Genomic DNA, 24430 nt, shown 5'->3' on the forward strand with positions numbered 1-24430 from the left:
AAGACAGAAAGAAAATGTATAATTAATATTTCAGCAGGCTGAAAACTAATTTAATTTATTCTTAACTGCCTGCATAACAGGAAAAGCCAAGGCAGGAGAATCTACAGGCCCATTTCAAGACTTCAGTCCTCTCTGTAGCATGAAACCAAGTCAAATATCACATGGGTGTAATGCTAATGGTTCCACAGTTAGCCAGTGTAATCAGAAATGAATGTACACAAAAGCCCAGTGCATTTTGGCTGGAATATTCTTAAGACCATGTACATGTGGTAGTCTATCCAATGTACATAATTGACAAGGATTGGTGCCTATACTTCTTTCCACTGTATTCTACCACCTTGCAAGCTCAACTGTGAAATAAAGGACAAATATTTTTCAACATTCCTGAGAACAAAAAGATTTAACTTCTAGTTCCAGAAACAAGTAGTTAGAACATGAGGTGAGCTGTGCGCTTTCTTCAGCATGATGACTATAAACCACCACATCATGCAGCAAAGTTCCCTAAAGTGTTAAAAAAAAAGTTAGCAGATCCCATGCAAGGTGTTTCCAGCAGAAACAGAATAGCATTAACATCACTGTGCAAGTCAAATCTTTGCAATTCTTGTGCAGACTAAATCCTCACCTGAAATGTTCCATGCGGTTTGGCTACTCAGATCACAGCAGTAGTACACCATCTCAGTTGAATCCAGTTAAGATGCTAAAAAGAGCTCCACAGCTCATGCTCTAGAACAGGATTAGAGAAAGATCTTGCCCATGCTCTAGGGCAGCCTTTTTGGCTCCCCAGCAGATGTTTTTAAATATCTCCAGTTACTTAACATGACCACAGCAAAAATGGCTTATCAAGGGCCTCAATTTTGGCTCCAGGACAGGACCTATATCTACCAGCCGCCTAAACTGCATCCAACTGTTTTTCTCCAAAACAACCACATCCCCAAGAAACACTATTAGTAATCAGCCATCACCTGGAGCATGAATCATTAACTGCACTTTTAAGTCCAGTGGACCCACTAGTTTTCCCACCCTTCTTTCATTTAGTTCTTCTGGTCTGTAGTAATGGAGGATACAGTTATGTTCCCAAATCATTTGTAGTTTTATGAATAGTATCACTTTGGGTAGGCAACATTCCAAAAAGCTCCTTTATAAACAGATCCAGGGAAAGCCATAAGCCATTGCAATCTATACTTGTGAACAGAGTCAGGCAGTTGACAGTCACAACCAGTCTTTTGTAAATACAAAGGAAACTAGAAAGGTCTCTCAGCAGGAGTGTGTAAATGTACCTGTATGCTCTGGCAGGCACCTACATCCAAAACTGCCTAATATTTTCCAGTTTATCACTGAGATTCTGAAACAAATACATGCATCTCCACTCAGTTTGGAATAACTGGGCAGGTGCACAGTCAGCCTTCGATCACTCCCACTTCAGTTAATTCCATATTTTTTCTGATACAAGAATTTTTTTTAAATGAATCTGATGAAACATTAGCTACAAAAGGAACTCAAGGCTCCATTAAAAGCTCCTTCTAAGCCTACAGAAAAGAATAATTTTCTTCTCTGTATTACAATCAGCAATTGCCTCAAAATTTTCTCACCTAGGTTTAGGCTGTCACTTAACATATTTCACAGGTGAGAACAGTCTATTAGTATACAAGAGAAATCAAACGTGGTTTAGATCACCAGTAAAGCCAAGAACACCTAAAGTTCAAAGATCCTGAGGTCGCACTGGACAGTGACTACAAAAACAAAAATAAAATAATGAGATCTCAGGTAGAAGGGCTTATCCTATCTGCTTAGAGGCAACTTAATTTTTTCCAATTGGTAGAGGAGTCACCAGCAAAGACAAAAAAAACCCCAACACTTACAGAAATTTGGGCAGCATCTCAGTTCTCTTAGCTATCTCAGAACAAGTTCTAGCATGTTACTAAACTCTTGCCAGTTTCTAGAACACTGCTACAGTTCCTGTTAAGGTGTCCTGTTAAGCTTCTTCCTCTTGTAGGGCAAGAGATCTACAAACAGAACACATATAGAGTTGAGTGACCAGGTTGTAAGGCAGAAGGGAGATTACACCTAAAAATTAATGTATCTTAATCCTAGCCTTAAAATGGAGAAGAGGAAAGTGAACGTTCAGACCTCTAGGAAGTATTCTCTTTAAACTTATACATCCAAAGGAACAGAGTTCAGTTGGCTACAGGACTGACACTTTTCAGCCAATCCCTGCTAACTTTCAGTTCAAATCTAAACTACTTACAAGTATAACAGCTAGGTCTACATTGTGCTAGTTTTTTTAAATTATGCAGGAAACAAGAGGTCAAGACACCAAACCCAGTTTCCTCTCTCCTTCCTCACTGTGTTGTATTTTCAACTCTCCCAGCTATACTAAAAGGCAACAACAAAATAATTACAACACACATCATTCTCCAGAGCTGGCAGCCACTGGTCTTTTTGATGGCCTAATATCTAAATCAAGTATTTCCCCACAATACTCTCTTCCCAGTTCTACAATAGATCATCCAAAAAGTAAACTCATTCTCTTTTGAGGTGAGGAGTCTTAATTCTCTCTAACATCCCTCCACTCTCTGTTTATACCATCTGTATACAGTTATGGCTATAAATTAACACAAAGGCCCTCCAAAGGAAACGTGCAAAAATTCCATATATGATGAGATTTTGAAACAGATTGACTTTAATGATTGCAAGGAATTGTGTGAAGAGTTACTCCTGTTAAAAAAGTACCACATTTTAGTGAAAAATGAGGTAAGTTACTTATTGTACTTAAAAGAATTTAAACCAGACCTACTAATTCTCATTAGTCAAAAGCTAGATTAGAAGGGACTTTGAGGAAAAAAATGGTGCACTGATGTAATTTCTAGAATAGCCAACTGTAAACAGCATCTAAATATACTGAAAGCATCCTTCCTCTAGACACACAATGAAGGCTAAAGCACAAGTGTGTCCTTGTAGGTGGAATCTGAATTCAGCAGTAAATAACATTAGTTGCTAAAATAAAACTGTTTATTATTTAAAATAATTATTTAAAGTAATCATAGTATCAATCAAGAAAAATGTTGGAAACCAAATTTGTAGTCAAGTGTGGGGAAATACTTGTAACACTTCACTGTAGACACTTTAAACAGTAACATTTCTTAAGTATTTTATTGCTACAAACTGGTACATCTTATCACAAAAAGCTACAAGGCATATTATAACACATACTCTATTACACAGAGTGCAATGCAGTCCCAAGAACAGCCACACTCACAGCACAATTTTTGAAGTATACTCATTCTGTACTAAGAGGTAAATATTATAAGCTTATACCATAAAGCATTTAAAATATTTACCTCACAAACATTTTTCAAGTGATTAGACCAAAAATTCTTATTATATCCAACTTTCAATACACACACCAAAAAAATAGGATGCTTAAAAAAATATACAACACGATGTTTCAATAGGCTCTAACAGTCAGTTTGCTATAAAAAGCTCAACTAAAATAATCTTAATTTCATTTTAAACAAAATCAGAAACACATAGGAATTATATAAACAAGTTCTCCACAGAATGGAATGCATGCATAGGGTGGGGAATCTTACACAACTCTCATTTGAGACTGTTAAAAAGTCTTCGCCACTTTAGAACAGAAATAAAAAGCTCTTTCTCCCCCCCCCCCCCGATTTTTGTCTTCATTTTCTTGCACTTAGTTATCTTCAGTGTGGTCTAAAGTGAAGTCAGTTTGTTCTTCAGTTTCTTCTTCCTCTTCCTCCTCTTCCTCCTCCTCCCCCTCAACTGGCTCATCAGCTTTGTCTTCTTCTTCTGTCTGCTGCTCCTGAGCCTGATCACTAATTTCAAAAGGATTTTCACCCTGAAGCAGAAAAGCAAAAACAAATATTTTGATGTTTCAACCATAAAATAAAATAGTGCTTATTTCAGTGAATGAGAAGAGCAGCCACTGAGAAATGCTATGGAGAAAAACTCCTGAAATAAATGCTAGAAGCTTTATATTGCTCTTGTGACAAGAAATCAAAACACATTTGATCTAAAATTTGATTTAAAATTGATAACATCTCATTTTTATGCACACACATAGTCATACACCATTTTTCAGTGCTAGAAATCAAGATTCTAATGAACTGTTTTAAATGAAAGTAGAAGTGGCATTCAGAAAAATCCAAGATGCATTATACGCGAACTTCAGTTTAACTTGAACACTTGGTAAATTAAAATTGCATGTTTAAATTTCAACATCATCTTTTTTTCTTTAAGAATTCTAGCTGCTTCCTTTTTTTGCCCCTGATTAAAACTAATCGAGACTGAAAAAAGTTCTTCTGTTTTTCACAAAGTCAGTTTATTCATTCTGAATAATTCTGTCAAAAAAATAAACTCTTCAGTAAATTATAAAGCAAATTAAACTTGGAATCAAGTTATATTAACTAGCTTGAAATTCATTCCATTGGTGATTAAGAAAAATATCAAGCACATTTCTCAGAGTATTTTAGTATGTTGACACTCTAGTTGAATGGTTTCTCTAACCACTTCATAAGATAATTCAGCACAAGATGTACACCAGCTTTCAGTTTGTTTCATATGTTCAAGAATTAAGAATAATCAATAAGCAATAAAGAAAGAGTAAAATGAAGTACTGAGTTTCTTTCCCAAAACCTCTTTCATGTTCAAACAGCTGATGGAACAAGTCTGATCTCTCAACGTGACACTAATCACTAACCAGAGTTGGACTGGGTTTCCAAGAAAATTATTTAAAAGATGATCCAAAAAGAAAAACTGAATACTAGGCATCTCATCCTTTTTTGCTTACTTAGCAAAGAAACATCAACAGTTTTGATTTTATTTTTTGGGTAGGGTCTTCCAGGTGGCCTAAAACCACTGAACTATTAGAAAGCTGGGAAAGCGTTTAACAAATACTGCTAAACTCAAAGGATTGCCATCCTTTTTATTCTAACTTCAAAAAAAAGAAAAGGCATAAAACCAGATTTAAAAAGTGCCCCAAAGTGCGCAGAATTCTTTGAGACAATGTTATTCCAAACCCCATGATAAATCTGTGCGTGCACTTCACAACTGTCAGCCTACAGCTCTTATTAATGAGCATAATCATCTGATTGCCCAAAGTTGTAGCTACCACGTATACAAACCCCATGAATGAAGTAGTATCTTATAGAACCATAAATATTATGTTTGGCTTTTTAAAAGTAGATCCTCATACATAAGGATTAGGTATATGGAGAAGTAATACAACTTATCTGGGCCCTATAAAAACAACAAAGCCCCAAATCTCACAGTCGAAGTTCGTGCTTTCTCAGGTAAGGTGTTATTACTGTCAGGGTTCCAGTAGGCACCATGGGGCTGAGAACACCAAAGAGTACTTTGCTGAATTAGTAACAGTTCAGTAACATCTAATAATGAAATACCAAGAATATCTATTAGCTCAGTAAATTGGTTCATGAAAGAAGTGTACTGAAAGATGAGTGCCTGTGAGCCACTCCCTCATTTTCGGTCAGATATTAGCTAGATCCTTCAATCCGGCAAAGTCTTGCGAAATGCAGCAGGCAGCAAATATCCTTAAAAACTGAGCACCTACTATCTGTCAGCCAGCCAATCATCCCCAAGTACATTAATTTGTCATCCTCCAAGCAGTTACTTAGCATCTCCAAAAGGCAATCAAAATGGCTTGTGCAGAGTTTTTCCACAAAACACAGCAAGGAGGAGGGTGGGTCCCAAATTCTGGTTATGCCCTCTGTATCAGAAGATGGTACTTGCCCCCATGGAAAAAGAACTTTCCCTAATTCAACTTCAGTTGAGCCATGCATCTCTTCTAGACCACACATTTAAAGTATGAACTTTAAGTTGTGCAGAGAAATCCAGCAGTGTAAGAAGAAGAAAAAAAAATCTTGTTTGCCTGTGTCAAACTATCAGTAGGGGTTGTTAAAAATCACAAGTTGCAGACTTGCAGTTTTGTTGTCCCTTTGTCAAAGAGATTTGTGATGTTGATGGCCTGCCTTTGTAATTTGGTACAAACTGACACAACAGCCTTTCAGGTCTTCCTTTCCCTGAAGTCCTGCTGCCTCGGCACATGACAGTGCTTTCTGAAGCAATGATTCCCACCCTCCCTCCCCCAATCTCGTCTGCACATCAACTCAAAACAAGCCATTTTCCACCGTAACCAGGATCTTCTCTTCTCCTGGAGGACTTCAGGAACCAAATGTAACCATCACATGCACTGGTTCACCACATGCTGTATAAAACTACTGGATTCCTTCAATCTAGTCATACTGCATCATTACTTGCAGTTGATTATTCATTTGGATAAGGACTAGAGGTATTTACACAGCCAGAAGCCAGATACATTTCACTGACTAGGTGCTGCCAAAAGCATATTAAGTTCAAACCCCCCAAGAAATATCAATGCTAGGCAGTCTGAAAATGGCAACGGTCTCCCTGTCAAGACAATCTTGCAAATTCTGTTCCTCAGTTTCCCAACTAATGAACAGCAAATTTCTGAGTCCCCCTTTTTCCAGTCACCCACTAGGGGGCTGCGCTGGACAATGAACTTGAACAGCAGGTCATAAGGAATACTGGGAGAGATTACCAGAAATACATGCAAATATTCTATTTTGTGTATTTGGCCATTTGTCATTTTCTGTAAACACACAGGAAAGCTAACAGAACCTGATTCATGCACCCAACCATATGCACCTTTGCATGACGTGACTAATGTGACATTTAAAATCACAGATAACTGCTGCATCAACCCGTACCTTGCCATAGTTATACAACACAACTTTTTTTTTTTTTTTTTTTTTTTTTTTTTTAAGACAAAGCAAAGTATTGTTTTGACATCAGGCACAGGAAAAAATATAAATCAACTGAAGGTAACTGCCAAAAATAGCCAGCAATGGTACTAGACAGAAGTCTTCTTAGCCGGCCCAAAAGAAGAAAAAAAAATGCACATACATTTTGCAAGAAATACATTCACATGTATTTCTAAGTCCATGCATTTGCAACACAGGTTGTGAAGCCTTTTAAATTTTCTAATCATGATAACAACTGCCGCTGTAAGCTTCTATTATTTGTATGCTGTCATAACTTCTAAAAATCCTATGGAATAGAAGTAATTGAGTAGTCTGTGGACAGTACTTTAGTACAAAGCCACATGCTGCAGCCTTTGCTTCTAGAAATAAAGGTTGGACTCTACAGTTAACTATTATATATATTAATGATACTGCCAATGCTTTCCCAAAACTTGATCTTGTACAAGAACGCCAGATCAAAAACTGACCAAATATACATATGAAAAGAAAACCAAAAACGAAAGGTGGTAAATCTGAAGCTGGTAATTTTTTCTTCAAATGTAAACTAAGCTATTTGAGACACTGACACGAGACTGGCAAGACGTGTTAAAGTGAGAATATATTCTATGTGTTAGCCACCTAGAAGGCAGAATCAAAAGACAGAGCACTCAGGTTAGACTTGCTGTCAGTACAGAGGAAATAGCGATATCAGGAACACTACAGATGACAATATTCCATTTTTACCATGACCACCTTACCTTGACGTATAGTTCATATCGTGCCTTCACTATTGGATTATTCAAGATACTGGTAGCAGTAAGAACACTCTCCCTTTTTATTTGCTCTCTGTAGGCCTAGGAAACAGATTTTATAGTGAATAACTATTATAAACGTATTCCATTTCTCCCACAAATTTGAACTTACGATGTACTGGTCAATCATTTTCTCTAAGGCAAATTACGGGCAAATTATGAACAAATTCATGACATACATGACATACTCATTCTTGGCATTTAAATCCAAACCACATAATAAACTCAGTTAAGTCAGATACAGTTTATAGGTTTAATCTGACCAAAAGTTATATTCTGATCTCGCTTCTATAATGAACTACAACTATGCATCTCTTTTCTCCCATACCTATATTGAAACATATGGTGGCTTTCAAATTATATACACTTATTGTTCTCATCTACAGAGAACACACATTTTTTCCCCATCAGAGCCTAATAGATTCCATAGTTATAAAAGCTCATATATAAGTAAAACCTTAGTTTGGACATCTTATTTTATTATGACAGCTGGGTTTTTTCTACTCATATTACTCTACCAACTATTCTACCAACATAGAAGTTTATCATTTTAAATTGTAACAGGAATCAGTTCCACACTACCATTACTTCTAAACTGCTCTCATTTGTCTTCAAATTAAAGAGATAATTGAAATTGAAAGAGACAGTCTTGTTATCTTGCTGGAAATGTGTTATATTTTGCAATTGAATGACAAAATCTTTCTGACACTTAGCAGCAGTAAGAAAAAGAATTTCCCACCATTAAAAACTGAAACAAATCATTCCCAGTGACTTCCTCATGATTAACTATTGGCAACTATTAAGCACATCAACATTTCATTAACTGCGGGTACATAAGGGCTGTCTATTTCATGAGGCAATATTTTTGCAAAGTATAACAAGGACTTCCTAGCTTTCTAAAGAACAAGTCATACCAGTAAGAACTTAAAGATGACTTGCACCAAGTACCATAACATTTTTCACTTACTACTAGTCTATACCTTTAACACTTCATAGTACAATCAACCGATCGTTATGTTTTTTTATAATGTGCCACATCTTACTTGTTTTCCTTTTGTATGATCAGGAGATTTTAAGTGCTGCTGAACAGAACTGTGTAATGCAGGAACATATATGCTGCAAGCACTGCAGTGAACAGTCTCAACTTTCATCATATGGTCATCAGCAGTAACCCCTGCCAAAAAAAATGAGACATATAATTAACACAGAATGTGTTGTGGATGGGAGGGTAGGGGTTGTTTTGTTCTGGGGTTTGGGGGGGAAGGGGGAAGAGATTACAGATTTAAGTATTAGCTTGCCAACAGAACACACTGATTGTAAGCACAAACACAGCTTCCAATACTTAATAAAAACACGAAAATAATTCAGGAAATTGTTGAGATGTTGGCTGTACCTGTTTCTAAAGTAGCTTTTAGTGTTTAAATTCCAGTGAAGGCAACATTCAAATACAATTTTTGCCTAAAGTACATAAAAGATGTCCCTTCCGGCACACTCTAGGGCATCTTCTGAAAGCCCTCAAGCAAAGGACAAAGTTGAGAGGGTACAGCAAAGACCAGCACACACAAAATGCTGTAGTAAATTGCCTGTAGGGCAGTGAAGGGGAAGAAATTCAGGCCAAGCTGCACCTTGGGTAGCCAAGCACTGCAAAGTGCTCAAAATCCTCCTTTTGACGCAATGTCACCAGAACACAGCAACTATCCTCTTTATGCATCTAGATCATTGCCATCATCATAGAATCACAGAATGGTTGAGGTTGGAAGCCACCTTTAGAGATCATCTAGTCCAACCGCCCTGCTCGAGCAGGGTCACCTAGAGCACGTTGCACAGGACTGCATCCAGGCGGGTTTTGAATATCTCCAGAGAAGACGACTCCACAACCTCTCTGGGCAACCTGTTACTGTGAGGGTGATTGAGCACTGGAAAGAAGTTTTTCCTTAGATTTAGATGGAACTTCCTGTGTTTCAGTTTATGCCCACTGCCTCGTGTCCCACCACTGGGCACCACCGAAGAGAGTCTGCCCTGTCATTTTTACGCCCTCCCTTCAGACATTTATAACACATTGATAAGATCCCCCCTCAGTCTTCTTGTCTCCTGGCTAAACAGGCCCAGCTCTCTCAGCCTTTTCTCACATGAGAAACTGTCTGCCATTTAGACAGTTTTCAATCCACCTCACGGCCTGCTCATCGTACGGACCATTGTCATGGTACTGCTTTGTTACATGCTCTCTCATGGATTATGCTGAGCAGGACTGTGGCAAGGTCTTCAAAATTCTGTTTGTCAAGTACCTAGGATAGAAGTATCTTGTTCCATGACAAGGCTATCTAGATAGCCAACACATAAGGTTTCCTGCCTCCCACTTTGCTTTTACTCCACATAATATCAGAAATGAAGCACAGAATCCCAATCAGGTGGGGAAAAAGCAAGGAAACTAATCATTTTAAGGCAAGCATTTTATCCAATTCAAATAAGAATGGAGAAAAGAACAAGCAGAGCTCCACAGTATGAACTTTCACATAAGGAGCATTACTCACCTTCCATTATGTCTTTTTCAACAGCTTGAGCATTTTCTGTTTGGTTACTTGTCTGCTGCTTACGCATAGCTGTTTTCTTGAATTTATTCACCATACACTCCTACAGAGAATCAGGAAAAAATTATAACCTATCTTTGATGTATGATTGTTTATATTCAGATAGGAACCTACATGTAAACAACAGAAAACCAAAATACATAGCAGTTAATTGCTGTTACTTCTTAAGGCATTTGTGTAAAAGTTACTATTTTAAGGACTCTGAATTTGCTTCAACTTGTAACTGCATATACTAGGCCAGAAGATTTTTTCTGAAAGGAATAAGGACAGATTAAGCATATTTTGAAGACTAGATGGTACAGTAATTACATTCCAGTGTAAAATATATAAATCAAAAGTTTGCCAGCTTACATGAAGAAACTCCATCACCACTTTGTCAAATTTGGTTTGTTTTTGGATATGATCCAATGTTTCCTGGTGAGCTGCACTCTCCAGATGTGATTCAATTTCTTTTTCTTCAAATGTTCGAAACTTGCAAAATGAGCAAGTAAATGCCATTCTAGCAAAAGCAATACATTAAACAACATTACCATTTAAGAAACATTCCTCCCTCTCCACTCAAAATTAAGACTTGGCAACTTGACAAGCCTAATCAGAAGCAGAACAGGAAAAGCATTCCTTAAAGGAGCCTAAATAAAAGAAAGTTGTTTCCAGTATTTTACCCTTATGAAGCATAACTGTCACATAAACCAAATATAAAACAAGCCAGTCTCGGTCTGATTATCTGCACAGAAGATGAATATTGCTAAAATGAAAAGTTCAGCATTTGAAAACCACAGAATCTGCTTTTTGAGTGCATGTCTCACAGTGCTCTAGTTTGCCCCACCTTTTGTAGTACTCTTCAGAATCAAGATAGTCCATGATTTCCTAACTAGAAGTAATCAAGAGAATATATAAGCAGCAAGATGTCATTCTAAGTTAGTTTTCACACACAAAACAACAACAACCACCTAACACAGCTTCATAAGAAAATACTGGCCTCCCCAACACAGCTGTAGAAAAGGCATTTGTGCTATGATCATATATTGCACTGACCTAAGATAATAGTCCTGTACAGTGCTAGCCATTGGTCTGCTTGGCTGTGACAAGAATAATAAAAGTTACAGATCTATCTACTTATTCTTACTACAAAATAGCTCACCATACATATAAAACCAGAACAAGGTCAATTTCTGGCAGCTTATTAAGACAGCATGAATGTAAATCTGTTTAGTCAAAACGCGTATTATCAAGGTAGTACCATTCTAAAGCTGCTTCTCAAGTGTGCACTGATGCACATTCAGGGGAGAAGGAGATAACAAATGGTGTATTCTCTGATACAACACGAGTCCAGTGAAATATCCAATCCTTTAAAGCCACAGGGGGGTTGGTTTGGTTTTTTTGAGGTTGTTGGGTTTTATTTTTTTAAATCAGTCCAAAGGGACTTTCAGGAAATAGAGAATATACTTATGCAAGGATAAAGGGGGAAAAAACAGGGGGGGGGGGGGGGGGGGCACCCAGCACACAAACAACAGTTACAGCACAAACCTGTATCCATCACCATATTTTTCACTGTTTTTCTCCCTTCTGCGCCTTTGCTTCTCTCTTCTGGCCTCAATTCGTCGCTTTTCTTCTTCTTCACTTTTGACGTCTCCTTTGGCATCTTAACATACAGCAAAAGGATTTAAAAATGTTATGTTCTAAAAAAAATGCAATGTGACAGGAAAACTAATTTGTCTTTCCCCCTCTCTTCCATAAACACCTTTTACACTGTGTCAAAATGCAAAGAAAAAACATATCAAAATGGTTCAATGGCTTCTTTAAGTGCCACAGAAAGTTGTGAGGGTTTTCTCCTCCATTAAAAAAGGCAGATTTAAACACTTGCTTCAAACATCACAAATTTAGTTAAGGGGTCTGGATTACACTCATAGAAGTGAGGCAATGCAGAGTTAGAGCAAAACTAGCCCTGTTGGGCCTAGTTATTAAAGACTTCAAAGTAAGTGACCGGGAAGGGCACTAGGGGAAAACAAAAAACAAAAACAACAAAACAAAAAAATCCCACGTATAACTCTCCAGTTTTAGAGCACTGGTGCTACAATCCTCCTACTTAGAAAGAGGCTCTTTAAAGCCAGCTATTTCTTCTGCTGCGAGTATTGTTTCCAAAACCAAAATTAATGTAAAGGTTTTCATAAGGGAGACAAGGCAGTGCTTGATTAAGGGCACCTGAGCTTGAATTTTAACAAATTTCTTTCCCCCTTTCCAGCTTGACTTTGCTTAATTCCACACAAAAAAATCTTTCTGAGATTTTCTGCTGAAGAACTGAATCAGGGAAAGAAGAGCCTTCTGAGCAGAAAAAAATCTTTAACAAAGAACTTCCATTACATATCACCTAGCGTGTACGAGGGTACAAACAAGTAAATGACTATAAATTAGTTTTACAAGATCTAAGATTTCCAATTATGTTGACAATTTGCTTGCCTTTCCTATTTCTGTTTTAAAAGCCTATGGACAAGGGGAAATGCTTAGAATACTATTCAGCCAGTTGTTCTAAAGCAGGAAAAAAGGCATCACTTAGTCTTCCTTCACAGTTCAACCCTAGGACAAAGGTCAGCCTCAGTGAAAGCCTTCTCCATCCAAACAGCAATTGAAAGGAGCATACAGCACCATAATGTAAAAGGAAGTGTCACTGAGCACTGAAAATGTTTCCAGTGACTAACAGCTCACATTGAACTCCTGACGGACCCCAAGTTTTTTTTGATTTGTAGAAAAGAGTTCCAAAAATTACTCTGATCCAGACAGAAAAAAACTCCTGCCAAAAGACTTTTCTATCATTATTTCTTCATTAAAAAAAACTAAAAACAAACAAGCAAACAAAACCCCTCACACTTCCCACTGCTGGCCTCAGGATTAAAATTTCATTTAGTGCCCCATCTCCAAGCCTAGAATGGATAACGGATCCCTTGTTTAACTGCTGCAAAAATCATCCGGTATGAAATTCTGTGGAGTGAAATGGCCTGTACCTAAAGTGACACATTTTATTGCCCATTCTACTACAAACTGGGGAATGGAAGCCTGAGTCTATATATAAACTGGAACTCCCCAACAGGACTCTCACTTTCCTTCAGAGCACTTATGCGAATGCCTAAGTGGATACAATTTTCACATTTATTTATTAAATTGACATTTCAGATGGATCCAAAGACTTGCTTCCCTGACGCAAGCTTCACACAAGCTTCCCTGACAATGCGCATCTGCAAGACAAATTAATTGGCAATCTATTCTTTACAGTGTACTTGAAATGAATTAATAATTCACTCTATATTTTCCATAGGTTTCAAATGGAAATCTTAGAGTTCAGCAATTTCAGTTGGCCTTGTAATCAGAGTAACAGCACAAAGGGTGTGCCAGTTTAACACAAAGGCCATTACCCAACAGGAAGAGTGTGCTCGGTATTTCAATAAAAGGAATTCCAATCATTTGACTGCAATTTTCCAGCATTCATTATCAAACAAACCATATAAGCAATAGTAAGGCAAATAAGGAAAAGGCGACTAAAGACCATTTTGGCTCCAATACTGAGTTTCCTTTCTTATGTGTTTGAAATCACTACAGCTAATATACGCTTTAACTGGTTTTATGTAAACTAATAATTAACCTGTTTCAGTAAGACTGCATGTGAAATATATCCCCATTCTTGACAGCAACTTTCTCAGTTAACTAAATCCACTTTTCTTAAAAGTAACTCACCTAGAGTGAGGTTGATCAGCCAGTGGGATAACTGATAAGTGTGAGGAACTGGTGTGATAAACAACATTTAAGTGATGGAATGTCATTAAGTACAGAAGACCATTTACACTAATTTCACAAAAATTTTAACAAGTCAAACAAGTACGACATACAGAGATGATCAGGATGCAGAGACCTGACAAGCATATGAAGCAGAAGACAAGTAATAGATGCTTGTTACAGCCAGTCTCCTTCCTCATGCCCTAAGTTTATAAACTCTTTAAAAATGATACAATACTATGCAATTACTATTAGAAGTCATACACACAGGCTTACTAAATCTATTCAAAGTCAAACAAACACAGTATCTACAAAGTTTTACCTGACAAAGCAAACTGGCTTACCTCCAAAGGTCTGATACCCAAGATCATAAGCATCTCTTGTAAAGTCTTCATATATAACAACTGCACCACTTGTGTCCACTTCAATATCCTAAAGTCAAATCCATATATTTTGTATGAAAAATACAATATTGTTCTAAATCCAGGATGAGACAGTGCAAATTACTGTATCTCAATCTGTTACTTATTATTTTATTAAATATGACAATGGTAGAAAGTGAATTAAGTATCTAGTTAAGACTCCATGTATAAAACACTTCAAGTTATGCAGTTTCTCTCCAATGCCTCCAAGTCCTTGTAAGTTAGTTTCATAAGCAAAATTCTAATTGGCTTCTACATAAACAATCTGACTTTCAATTCAGACTTCTAAATGCTTACTTGAGAATATTTTAACACTTCCACCCAGCAAGAAGCAAAATAACATTTTAGTCTCTCAACATGGAACCAAGATTTATATGCTTAGCTTAACAGTTACATTTTTACATATTGTTTGCAACATTGTTTGAGACTGATCTTTCTGTAGGTGGGGACTAATCTTTGTATCATACCAGAAAACATCTGTTAATACTGATTCTTTCATTTACCCCCTTTCCTTAATGCCTCGTTTCTCATCTGCTCTCCCTCATTGCTTTTTCATAATCTCCCTCTCATTCTGTACTTAATTTCTCAAACCACACAAGCAAGTAATAGATTTACGAAATCAAGCTGATTGCCTATGACATGAAAAGTGTTCACATGACAGCTCTCTGTATTACAAAAATAGCTGGTAGGTCTACAAATACACTTTGAAATTAATTAAAAATAATTAAAAATAAACTAAATGTAAAACTGTTTTATAGCACTTCTAAGCACTAGGAAAAGGATTTAACTGGGAAAATAAGAGCTTTACAAAATTTCATCATCACAAAAATATATACACATTCTTCAACTGCATACTGAAAAAAAAATAAGTTCTAAAAATCAGACAGCTGGATAGAAAAAATAAGTTGGCCTCCTCCACAGTAGTAAAGCATTAGGGTTATGGTATTCACATAAATACAAGCAAAATCCTTCACTGCTGCTCTAGTTCTAACAAAGGCTACATGCGGGCCAAGATGAAAAAGTTGAAAATAAATTAAGCTATACTACTAAATTAAGCTATACTAAATGAAGAAAACCTATGAGATCTTTATAATTCACACAGACCAGTAGTTCCCAGATCACTACCCAGAAAACAAACTATTTTAAGATGTAATCCAAACTCTGAAAAATTCCAGAACTCTTGACTTTGGCCAAGTGAGTGTGGGTTTTAAACTGGCTCTGACAAAACACACTTATGAAATACACTCCAAATTATATATCAGATTATGTAGGATTTTTACATCCTGAATCTATATAAATAGTATATAAACACTAAAGCAACAATGTAAAAATGCTGCCTTCCCCAAAGAAAGTCCTTGGCTGAGTCAGATCAACATTTTTACCCCCTGTGACCAGCAAGATTTTAAAAAAAACTGTGATTTATTTTTTTTTGATCTACTAAACCAGTCAAGAAACAAGTGACAAGGTTTGTTTTCTATTCGGATCCTCAGAGTTGCTTGGTTGGTTTCAAGCAGCTGACCAAAACTATGACTGCCCAACTCTTTTACGAACAAGATACACCCAAGGACAAACTAGCAGGCAAGAGAACCGCACAGACAGTTTTCTATTATTGGAACAGTGAAAGATGAATTCAACAGTTTGACTCAGATTTCAGTTTAAATTTGCAAGGCTATAGCACAAAGTGATCTGTAAACAAGATACTCCTGACAGCAAGAAGTGATTCAAATACAGAATCCCAAAATATATTGTGATTTGTTGGAGTTTGGGTGTTTGGGGGTGTTTTTTTCTTTCTTTTCTGTTCTTACACAGCCACTTCATAAACAGTAACTGTTGCACTTCACAGCACAAGTTTGCAAGCTGAGTAAGAAACATGGACAATTAAACAAGCTATTAGTCCAAGTCAAAAAGGCTGGTCTCACTAATGAGACCACTAAACCAGCAAACTCTGTGTTCCAACATCAGTTGCTCTACTAAACAAACTCATCCTCAGGTGTGGGGGGGCAGGATGCCTATGAAGTACTTTTCACTTCATATCAGTAAGGATTTCAGACTGCCACCAAAATAACAGTTTTAGATAAAATGAATAAAATCAATTTACTTTAGAAACACTGAACTATTTAAGTGTTTAGTTTTTATAACTCTATCTTAATAACTCTGAGAAGAATATGTGAGAATTATTCATCTTAATATATACTGTATGAACTTGTCCTGAAACAATCAAACGGTATTTTCCAATACTGGGATCTTTACCTCTATAGTAGACTCCTGGAAAGACGTCTTCATGTCTATAAGCATAAAAAAAGGGAAGAAATTTAAATAATACAAAACTGCTCTCCAATATCACTGTCAATCCATTTTAAAGCCAAAAGATATTTGAGAAAAAGTTTTGACTTTATGTGCAGCTAAGACACTCTACATCTATGATGCATCATATCTTAATAATAATAATCAGACAACCTTGGCAATATGATTTAAAGTCTTTTATAAGCAGTCACTGATTTTTAATCTAACACCTCAAAACAAGAAAGTCAGTCAAAACTGAGAGGATACTACCATTTTCAAATATATTTTCATACATATATAGCATACGATTGCATCCAGTTTTGTTAGTTATTTTTGGGTAAGTTTTTAGCTTTCAACTGCATGATACTGCTTACAGCATTTTTCACTACAAATCTTAGAAAATTACAGTAAGCCACTCAACAGTTCTTCTTTCCCCCACTCAGAGCCACAGGACAGGCTGACTAAAAGCACATTCTGGTAGGCACTATCTACTCCACTTCTTGAGGAAACTTCAACATTTGGTACATCAGTCCCTAAACTGTGGAAATCAGTGAGGGGGATCACATATTAAACTAAAAATGTTCCATCTTAAGATAGTTTAGGAAAGGGGAAACTAAGTAATGAAAAAAGAAGTCGCCTTCAGGAAGCATTACAGTATAAGAAAGAATTTTCACTTCTCTGTGCTGAGCACTTCATTGTTCAGATCTTGCTACAACTGAAAAGAGACTGGGGGGGGGGGGGGGGGGGGAGAGGTGGCACCAGACTGGACAGCAGAAAATTTTGGAGGCACTTTGGGGGGTGGGGGGTGGAAAGAAGGAATAAGAAAGCTTTATGGAAATGAAATTGAAGAGTGAGATTAACCAAACATACAATACTCAGAGTAACAACTCTAGATTCTAGCTGCAATAACAGCACCTTACCAGTGAATTCAGAGAGGAATTACTTCCTTCATTGAGACTTTCAAATACAACAAAAACATTGTCTTATTTTCCTTAAGATCTATTAGCCTAAACCTGACTGAGCAAAAACCTTTCTTAAAGCACACATAGGAAAACAGATCTGGTAAGAAATGTACTACAGAGAGCATTAACAAAGTCCCTCCCCAAAAAGGAAAACACTTATTCTCTATAAAAGAGCAATAAAGGAAAACAGAAGATTCTTCACATAGAAGTCAAGTCTCTCCTTTCAGTCATTGGCTTGACTGGTGTCATTAAACTCATCTTCAAACTTAGGTAACAGATGTTTTTATAGCCCAAATAGAGTAATTTGAGGTAAGTTCTGTTTTAACTGCAAAAGTCTTCCTGTTACAGAAGCTGGCAATGCAACTGTCAGAAAACAGCACCAAAACTGAATGGATACAGAGACCAAACATCAATCCCAATATCTAAAGTTTGCCAGAGTCAGCATACCCCCCCCAGGTGTTTGCTATTTTTGCGAAGTTTCCAGCTACCCTTCACAACTTATTTTGCATTACACCTCTTCATCACGACATCTTTCACTTTTTAAAAAGGAAAGAAAACAACCAACACTTATTTCTACAATACCACTTATCCAAGAACATACTTTGTTTGAATTTCTAACAGCAAGTTGCCTTCAAAAATGTCTGTTCAGCACAAGTGTGCAGGGCAGCTAAGCAGATGATCTTTGAGCTGCAAGTCTTTGATATACCTGGATATGTGTTTTATGTATATGTTTCATAGTACCAAAGTTGGTGAGTAAAGTATTAAAACAGCCTATACAAAAGGCAGAGGAATGTCTTCTACACACTCAGTGCCTGAAAATTTTACAGTACTCTTAAAGTGAAAGTTAAGGAAACAGTTTTTTAGTACACAGTAGTGTAACTAAGATGACAAGGTTGCCCAGGAGAAGCTAAGAGACACCTTAATACCTTTAAAGTACATCTTCAGAAAGTAATTCCCTCAAAACTAACATGTATTACTTGAGTATATCTGGTATGAATTTTCCTATTATTTATTGATCCATAGAGCTAAGTCTCCATTCCTCAGGCTTCTCAGGGAAATAATCTTCAGCATTACATATTTAAACAGCTCACTATACTCAAACTCAGCAAGTTATCTTTGCAACGAAGGAGCTAAAAGAATCAAAACAGCGCACACACCCTTCTCTCTGAAGATTAAAACTAAATAACTTCTAATAAATAAAAACCAAATAAATTTTAACTAAACAATTTTGGCACCAATTACTTACTAGGTGATTTTTTCTGAGTCAGCTTCAAAATCGGTTTTGTCAGTTTGGGTTTCTTGATAAATGTCCCACCAGGTTTGTTATAGGGCTGTGGTATCATTTTTCTCTTTATTCCTCTTGCAGCAACTGCTGCAGGACTGGGTTTGTTATGATAGTCAACAACAATTCCAGGTCTGTGCATTCCTCCAAAGTCTCCCATATGCTGGAAATTTGTGAAATCAAGAAAAAGATATCAGTATATGAAATCAACAGAAATAAAACAATTACACTTTAGTACACACTTTTAAATATTTCACAATAAAACTGTAAGCTGAGCAAAATCTACATTCTGGAGCAAAATACAGGAAATTTATGCTTCCAGTGCTTATGTTGTTTTGTATAACAACTTTGTGAGCATTTGTCCAGTAGAACGAACATATACATACAAACTGTGTTTCTGCTTATTCAGAACCATTGTCCAGACGATGAACATGCCCAGAGTTCATACCTCACCCTAACATCTTGGCTCCTCTCTTCAGATTCTCTAGAGGAATGATATTTTTTCCTCTTTGGAAGAACAGAGCTCACCAACCAAGTTTTCTATACTTAGGGTAGTAGCCATGCAAACAAACCCCCCCCCCCCCTTTGCAAAAAACAGTGATTTTAAAATTGAATAAAGAAGGTTGTCCAGTGTGGAACAGTATTTAATCAAAGGAAGCTTGGTCTCTTTCTTTTAGTAAATCCTGCAAGGATACTGCGTGACAGTGAATTTGATAAATTCAGAATTTAAAAATTACCAGTTGGTCAAGGTAGGGTGAGAGTGATATAAGAACATGTCAGCAATAGGGATGAAAAATTCTGCTGAAAGACTAATCCTTTCCTTTCTATTATTTCTGAAATGCTGTACAGACATTTATGGACACCTCTTCATGCAGGTAGCCTTTCTAGAGGCATGGATTGAATGAGTAATCTGAAGAGGGAGAAGTTAAGTAGCCGTAATTTTTTCAAAAGCACTAACCCATTTCTTCATATTGACTTATATGATTAATACAGGGAAGAAAAGAGCCCATTGACTGGATGGGTGAATTGGATAAGCAGAAATATTTGTACTGCCACGAAAACAGCATTAGTATTATACTACCAAAGTTAGAAGTACATGAAAAGAACTTAGATGTACTGTGTGAAATGTATAATCATTTTATTAGACAGTTTTGATAATACCAGACTAGAATGTACTAAAATAGGCACTTTTTCAAATTAGAAGTCCATGCACAAGATCTCCATGTTAATTCATTTAGCTGAGATATAGAACTACCTAGCATGTACATTTACACTGTATGTATATAAACTTGACATGAAGTATACGCACTTGAATAATTTCAAGTACTTTTTCTTTAAACAGTCACTATTTCCACCATCTATCTATTAAAGGTGCAATGCATTTTAAATATGGTAATTAGCTTAGCCTTTACATTGTCCTTTATTACATGAAAAAGACTAAAAAGATTAATTTCAAAAGAAAAAAAATAAGGACACTCGGTTGAATTTCTGCACAAAACTTTCAGATCTAAATAAGTTCTGAAAGGAGGGCATCCAAGCTGAAGAACCTAACACTTTCAGCTTGTCAAGGATAGAAATAAAGATTAGAATCTATTTCCAATACCATGCTACATGCTAGCTAGTAGCCATGTGCAAATCTGCACTAAATTTGAATATGGCAACTACATTACCCAAGAATGCTGCACAGTAAGCCTTCTGAAACAAAACCACCACGCAATTAGGCATTTAAAAAGACCCAGAAAAAATAATCTTCATCTACACTTCAAGCTACAACCAAGTTATATAGTTTAATATTAAATAAACTGCTTCCCAAAGAAATATGGCACACTTCAGAATTTTAGAAGGTAAGTTACATCTAGAGGCATAGGCAGAAAAGTGTTCACTGAACTCTTCATGCTTAAAAAATAATAATAAAATAAGAGCTGGGATTATTTAACCACGGTAAAGGGACACCATCAACTTAAAGTTAGTACTTTTAGTAGTCAGGATTTCCTTATTCTCTCCTGCTACTTTTTCTTCCTAGCTCATTTAACATAAAGCATTACTTCTCCAAACTCTGTGATCCAGTGCTTTTTGTGTACAGTTACTTTTGCTCTTTCTTGTATATGTAGTTTTTAGATCCTATGCTGGAGAGGAAACCATTGAAAAGGAGTTAGAACATGTTTGCAAAACAAAATGAACACGAGTAACAGGACTAGGCACACTACCTGAAATTAATCTCAATTCTGTGACAGGACCTGATTTCAAGTTGATGATGTCCCTTTAATCATGCTTTAATTTTAAATAAGAATAACTGCAACTGCTAGCCACCTACCTTTGCCATTTCCTTCCCATCACCCTTCCATACACAAGTCAGTAAAAATTAAGTTTAAAAGGAGACTTGATGTTTGATAAAGCATGTGTTTAACATATTAAGGATTTAGCCAGAAGTTTTACCTGTCCATATGTAGAAAAACAAAACAAAAACTACTCTGGCATTCACAACCTACATTTTATTTTTACTTATACATTGCACCTTTAACCTACTCAAAACTTCAAAAGGGTTGGAATTAAACTTTTACAGTATTCAAAAATTTCCCCACCAGCAGCAAAGATGCTAGTGTTTACAAGGAGAAATGCAAGTCCTTTTAATCCCTTTTAGACCAAACCTATTACATTTATTTCACCTTTCAAACAAAAGGAGAGATTTAACAAACCTTATCAACTAGTCTTCTGTTACTCATTACTTTCAACAAAAAGAGGGACTGGGTACTACTTGAAGACAGCTTCAAGGGGATAAACAACATTGTCAACCATGATAGTTTGCTTGGACAAAGAAAAACACACTGTATTGAACAGTGTATTTATTTTAAAGCAGTGGTCTTGAAAGGGTTTAAAAGAGTGTCTAGTGAAAAGAATCTGAAAAGATTCTGTACTTACTCCTCGGCCTCGGCCTCTGCCTGTTGATGGTCCTCCAAAAGCATCATAGTTTCTGCTTCCAAATCCACTTTCAGGATAAGCAGGCGTTCCTCTCCCCCGAGAGCCTACAGGTGCAGGCTTCATATGGGGTGAAGAAAAACTGCTGTAGGAAGAGTAACTCTCTCTTCCTCTGTCCTCCATAAACCCAGGCCTCAATTTTGAACGGGAGTAAGGTGCTTCCCAGCTAGACCCGCCCTGGTTTCTACCTCCGAAAGAGTCAAGGCTATTCCGGTAGGAGTTGTCAAATCGACCACCATAACTACCTCCGAAGCGGCTTTGTTCGGGTTCATTATAACCATAGCCAGATCTGTACAGATCTCGCCCACCCAGAGAAGACCCGGAGTCGTAAGACTCATAAGGTCCAAACCTGGAAAAGTTGCACAGTGAGGAGAAAAAAAAGTAAGCTTACTAGTGTTATACATTTCAAAAGACAAGTTATCAGTTGACATTTATCAACTAAAATCAATTTATTACTATACTGGTCTGTACAGTTGCGTTACTGTTTATCTTGATTAGGGCTGGGCAAGACACACTATGACCAGATAGAAAGCTATCTGAGCCATTTTTGCTATAAATAATTCTAAAGTTCAGTATGCCTGAACTTTGTTTACTTAAATTTTCAGCAACGTTTACTAAAATATTATTAGAGCCCAGCCCTAGTCTCACAAAAATAATCACCTGCAGACATTCACAGGCTAGTCAAACTGTCCTTTCTTCAAAATCACGTCCTCATATTTTAACATTTAAACAGCAGTTAAAAGGCGGCTTAGTTTTCAACTGAGAAAAATTGGACTTTTTTTTCATAGTACAGTTGAGAGTCTTAAACACCCCACAATTCTAATCTTAAAGGAAAACATAAGTGCTCTACCATTCATATTTATACTTTCTGGAAAATTTCCTCCCTGTAAATCTCTGTCTCCCAATCAAAGAATTAATGTTCACGACCTGCAGTGTATCCATCTTTCACTTGCAGACCATTAAGTCTAGCAACTCGGAATTTTGAAAATCTAACCCAATTTGTGCACAGTGCATATGAAAACAGTCCATGGAATTTCAGAGTAGGGTAACACAGAGCTGAAATATTTAGTTATTTATCAAGAGTTTGCTTTGTTTTGGGGGGTAGAGGGACGTAAGGCTAGATATCAATGCAACCGCTTGGAAGGGAAACACATTAGTGTCCCTATAGGGTTAAAATAGGGTGATTCAGCAGGAGTTGGGAAAGACAACCCCTTGACTGGTAAAATATAACCTTAAGCAGACCTGTACCTATAGTAAACAAAATGCCTTCATTTTAAAAGAGATTACTCTCAGAAGACTCAAAACTACACAGAAGTGACACTATCTACAGAAAGAGTCCATGCACAATATTAACGTAACATGGCAAGAGACATTTCAGTGTTCAAGTAGACATTCAACCTCAATCATATGCAGATTACTATATGGTAGGTACAGCTCATTCCTGAATCTCTGCACAGACTTTTAAGTCAATCTTAATGTTCATCGCTGAGCAAATTATACTTAACTAGACGTTTAAGAGAACCGTGCAGCAAAACGCAACATTTTCTCCAGCCTCCCTACTTAGCACTGTCCTTATCCAGTGGCACTACAGTGGCTACAAACAATAATCATACAGTAGTCTGGCTACAGCCAGACAAGAATTCAAGGGCGCAAACAAGAAAACCAACAGATTATCTAAGTTTTCTTCACATTTTATTTCCTCCAATATAGAATCACTACTCTGAAAAGCATGCTACTTTGAATATGATGTTAAGGCCTAAATCAAATCAGTTGCTCCCTACTGTTTTTTAACTGAAAGAGCACCAGGAATAATATCCTAGCAGTAAATACACAACTTTAAGACCACTGCATCAAAATTTTCATTTTTAAACCAATCCATCTTACAAAGTAGCCCAGAACATGCACGCAATTTTGAGTGTAATCAGTACCTGCCAATGAAATAATCTGGACATGACTTTCAGATTCAATACCCAGGATCATATGAGCATTGCACATTCAAACCAGAGAACACATGCCCTAAATGTTCCTTGAAAACGGAATGTTGATAGATTCAGTCTAAGACACTAAACCAGTCAGGTCTAGTCTGCTATGTGAGGAATGATATGTCAGGCCAATCAGCTACAAATTGCTAACCATTACCAAAAAAGAAAATTTTTTCCATTTTCATTCAAAGACACACTGTTTCACTGTCAAACTTTTCTACAAAATTGCTGATTATTACAATAATCTAGCTCTTACAGTTTAATATTTGCCAGTCTTTATTGCACATGAAGACTCGGAACAAAAATGTTCATACAAAATCATAACAACATGCCTCAGGAACACTTAAGTTAGAAAATAAAATATTTTAAACTTAAATCAGATTTAATCAATTCTTGGGACAACTGAAGGATTATTTTACCTGTTACCACCACCACCACCTCCTCCGCCTCCACCTCCATGACTCTCCATCCCATAGGATTGGTTAAGGTAAGAGTCCATGGATCGTGGGCCACCATAGCCTCCATGTCCATAATCACGGTCCATGTCTAAAAAAAGAG

General features: G+C 36.7%; 1 protein-coding gene across 2 annotated transcripts in view; it reads right to left on the minus strand.

Annotated features, from left to right (window-relative positions):
- Positions 1 to 3131: 3131 nt before the first annotated feature.
- The window catches only part of ZNF326 (zinc finger protein 326), a 29080-nt gene continuing 7781 nt past the window's right edge, over positions 3132 to 24430 (minus strand). For both annotated transcript variants that reach the window (XM_064515937.1, XM_064515935.1), the window contains 11 exons: positions 24292 to 24418; positions 21834 to 22239; positions 18879 to 19077; positions 16638 to 16672; positions 14310 to 14397; positions 11728 to 11842; positions 10552 to 10699; positions 10144 to 10243; positions 8656 to 8786; positions 7559 to 7654; positions 3132 to 3859 (listed from right to left, as the gene is read on the minus strand). In XM_064515937.1, the coding sequence (XP_064372007.1) occupies positions 3695 to 3859; positions 7559 to 7654; positions 8656 to 8786; positions 10144 to 10243; positions 10552 to 10699; positions 11728 to 11842; positions 14310 to 14397; positions 16638 to 16672; positions 18879 to 19077; positions 21834 to 22239; positions 24292 to 24418 (1610 nt within the window). In that variant the 3' untranslated portion in view covers positions 3132 to 3694. The remainder of the gene's footprint in view (positions 3860 to 7558; positions 7655 to 8655; positions 8787 to 10143; positions 10244 to 10551; positions 10700 to 11727; positions 11843 to 14309; positions 14398 to 16637; positions 16673 to 18878; positions 19078 to 21833; positions 22240 to 24291; positions 24419 to 24430) is intronic.

The sequence above is a fragment of the Dromaius novaehollandiae genome, chromosome 8 (genome assembly GCF_036370855.1).
Source record: "Dromaius novaehollandiae isolate bDroNov1 chromosome 8, bDroNov1.hap1, whole genome shotgun sequence".
In the NCBI taxonomy this organism is placed as follows: Eukaryota; Metazoa; Chordata; class Aves; order Casuariiformes; family Dromaiidae; genus Dromaius; species Dromaius novaehollandiae.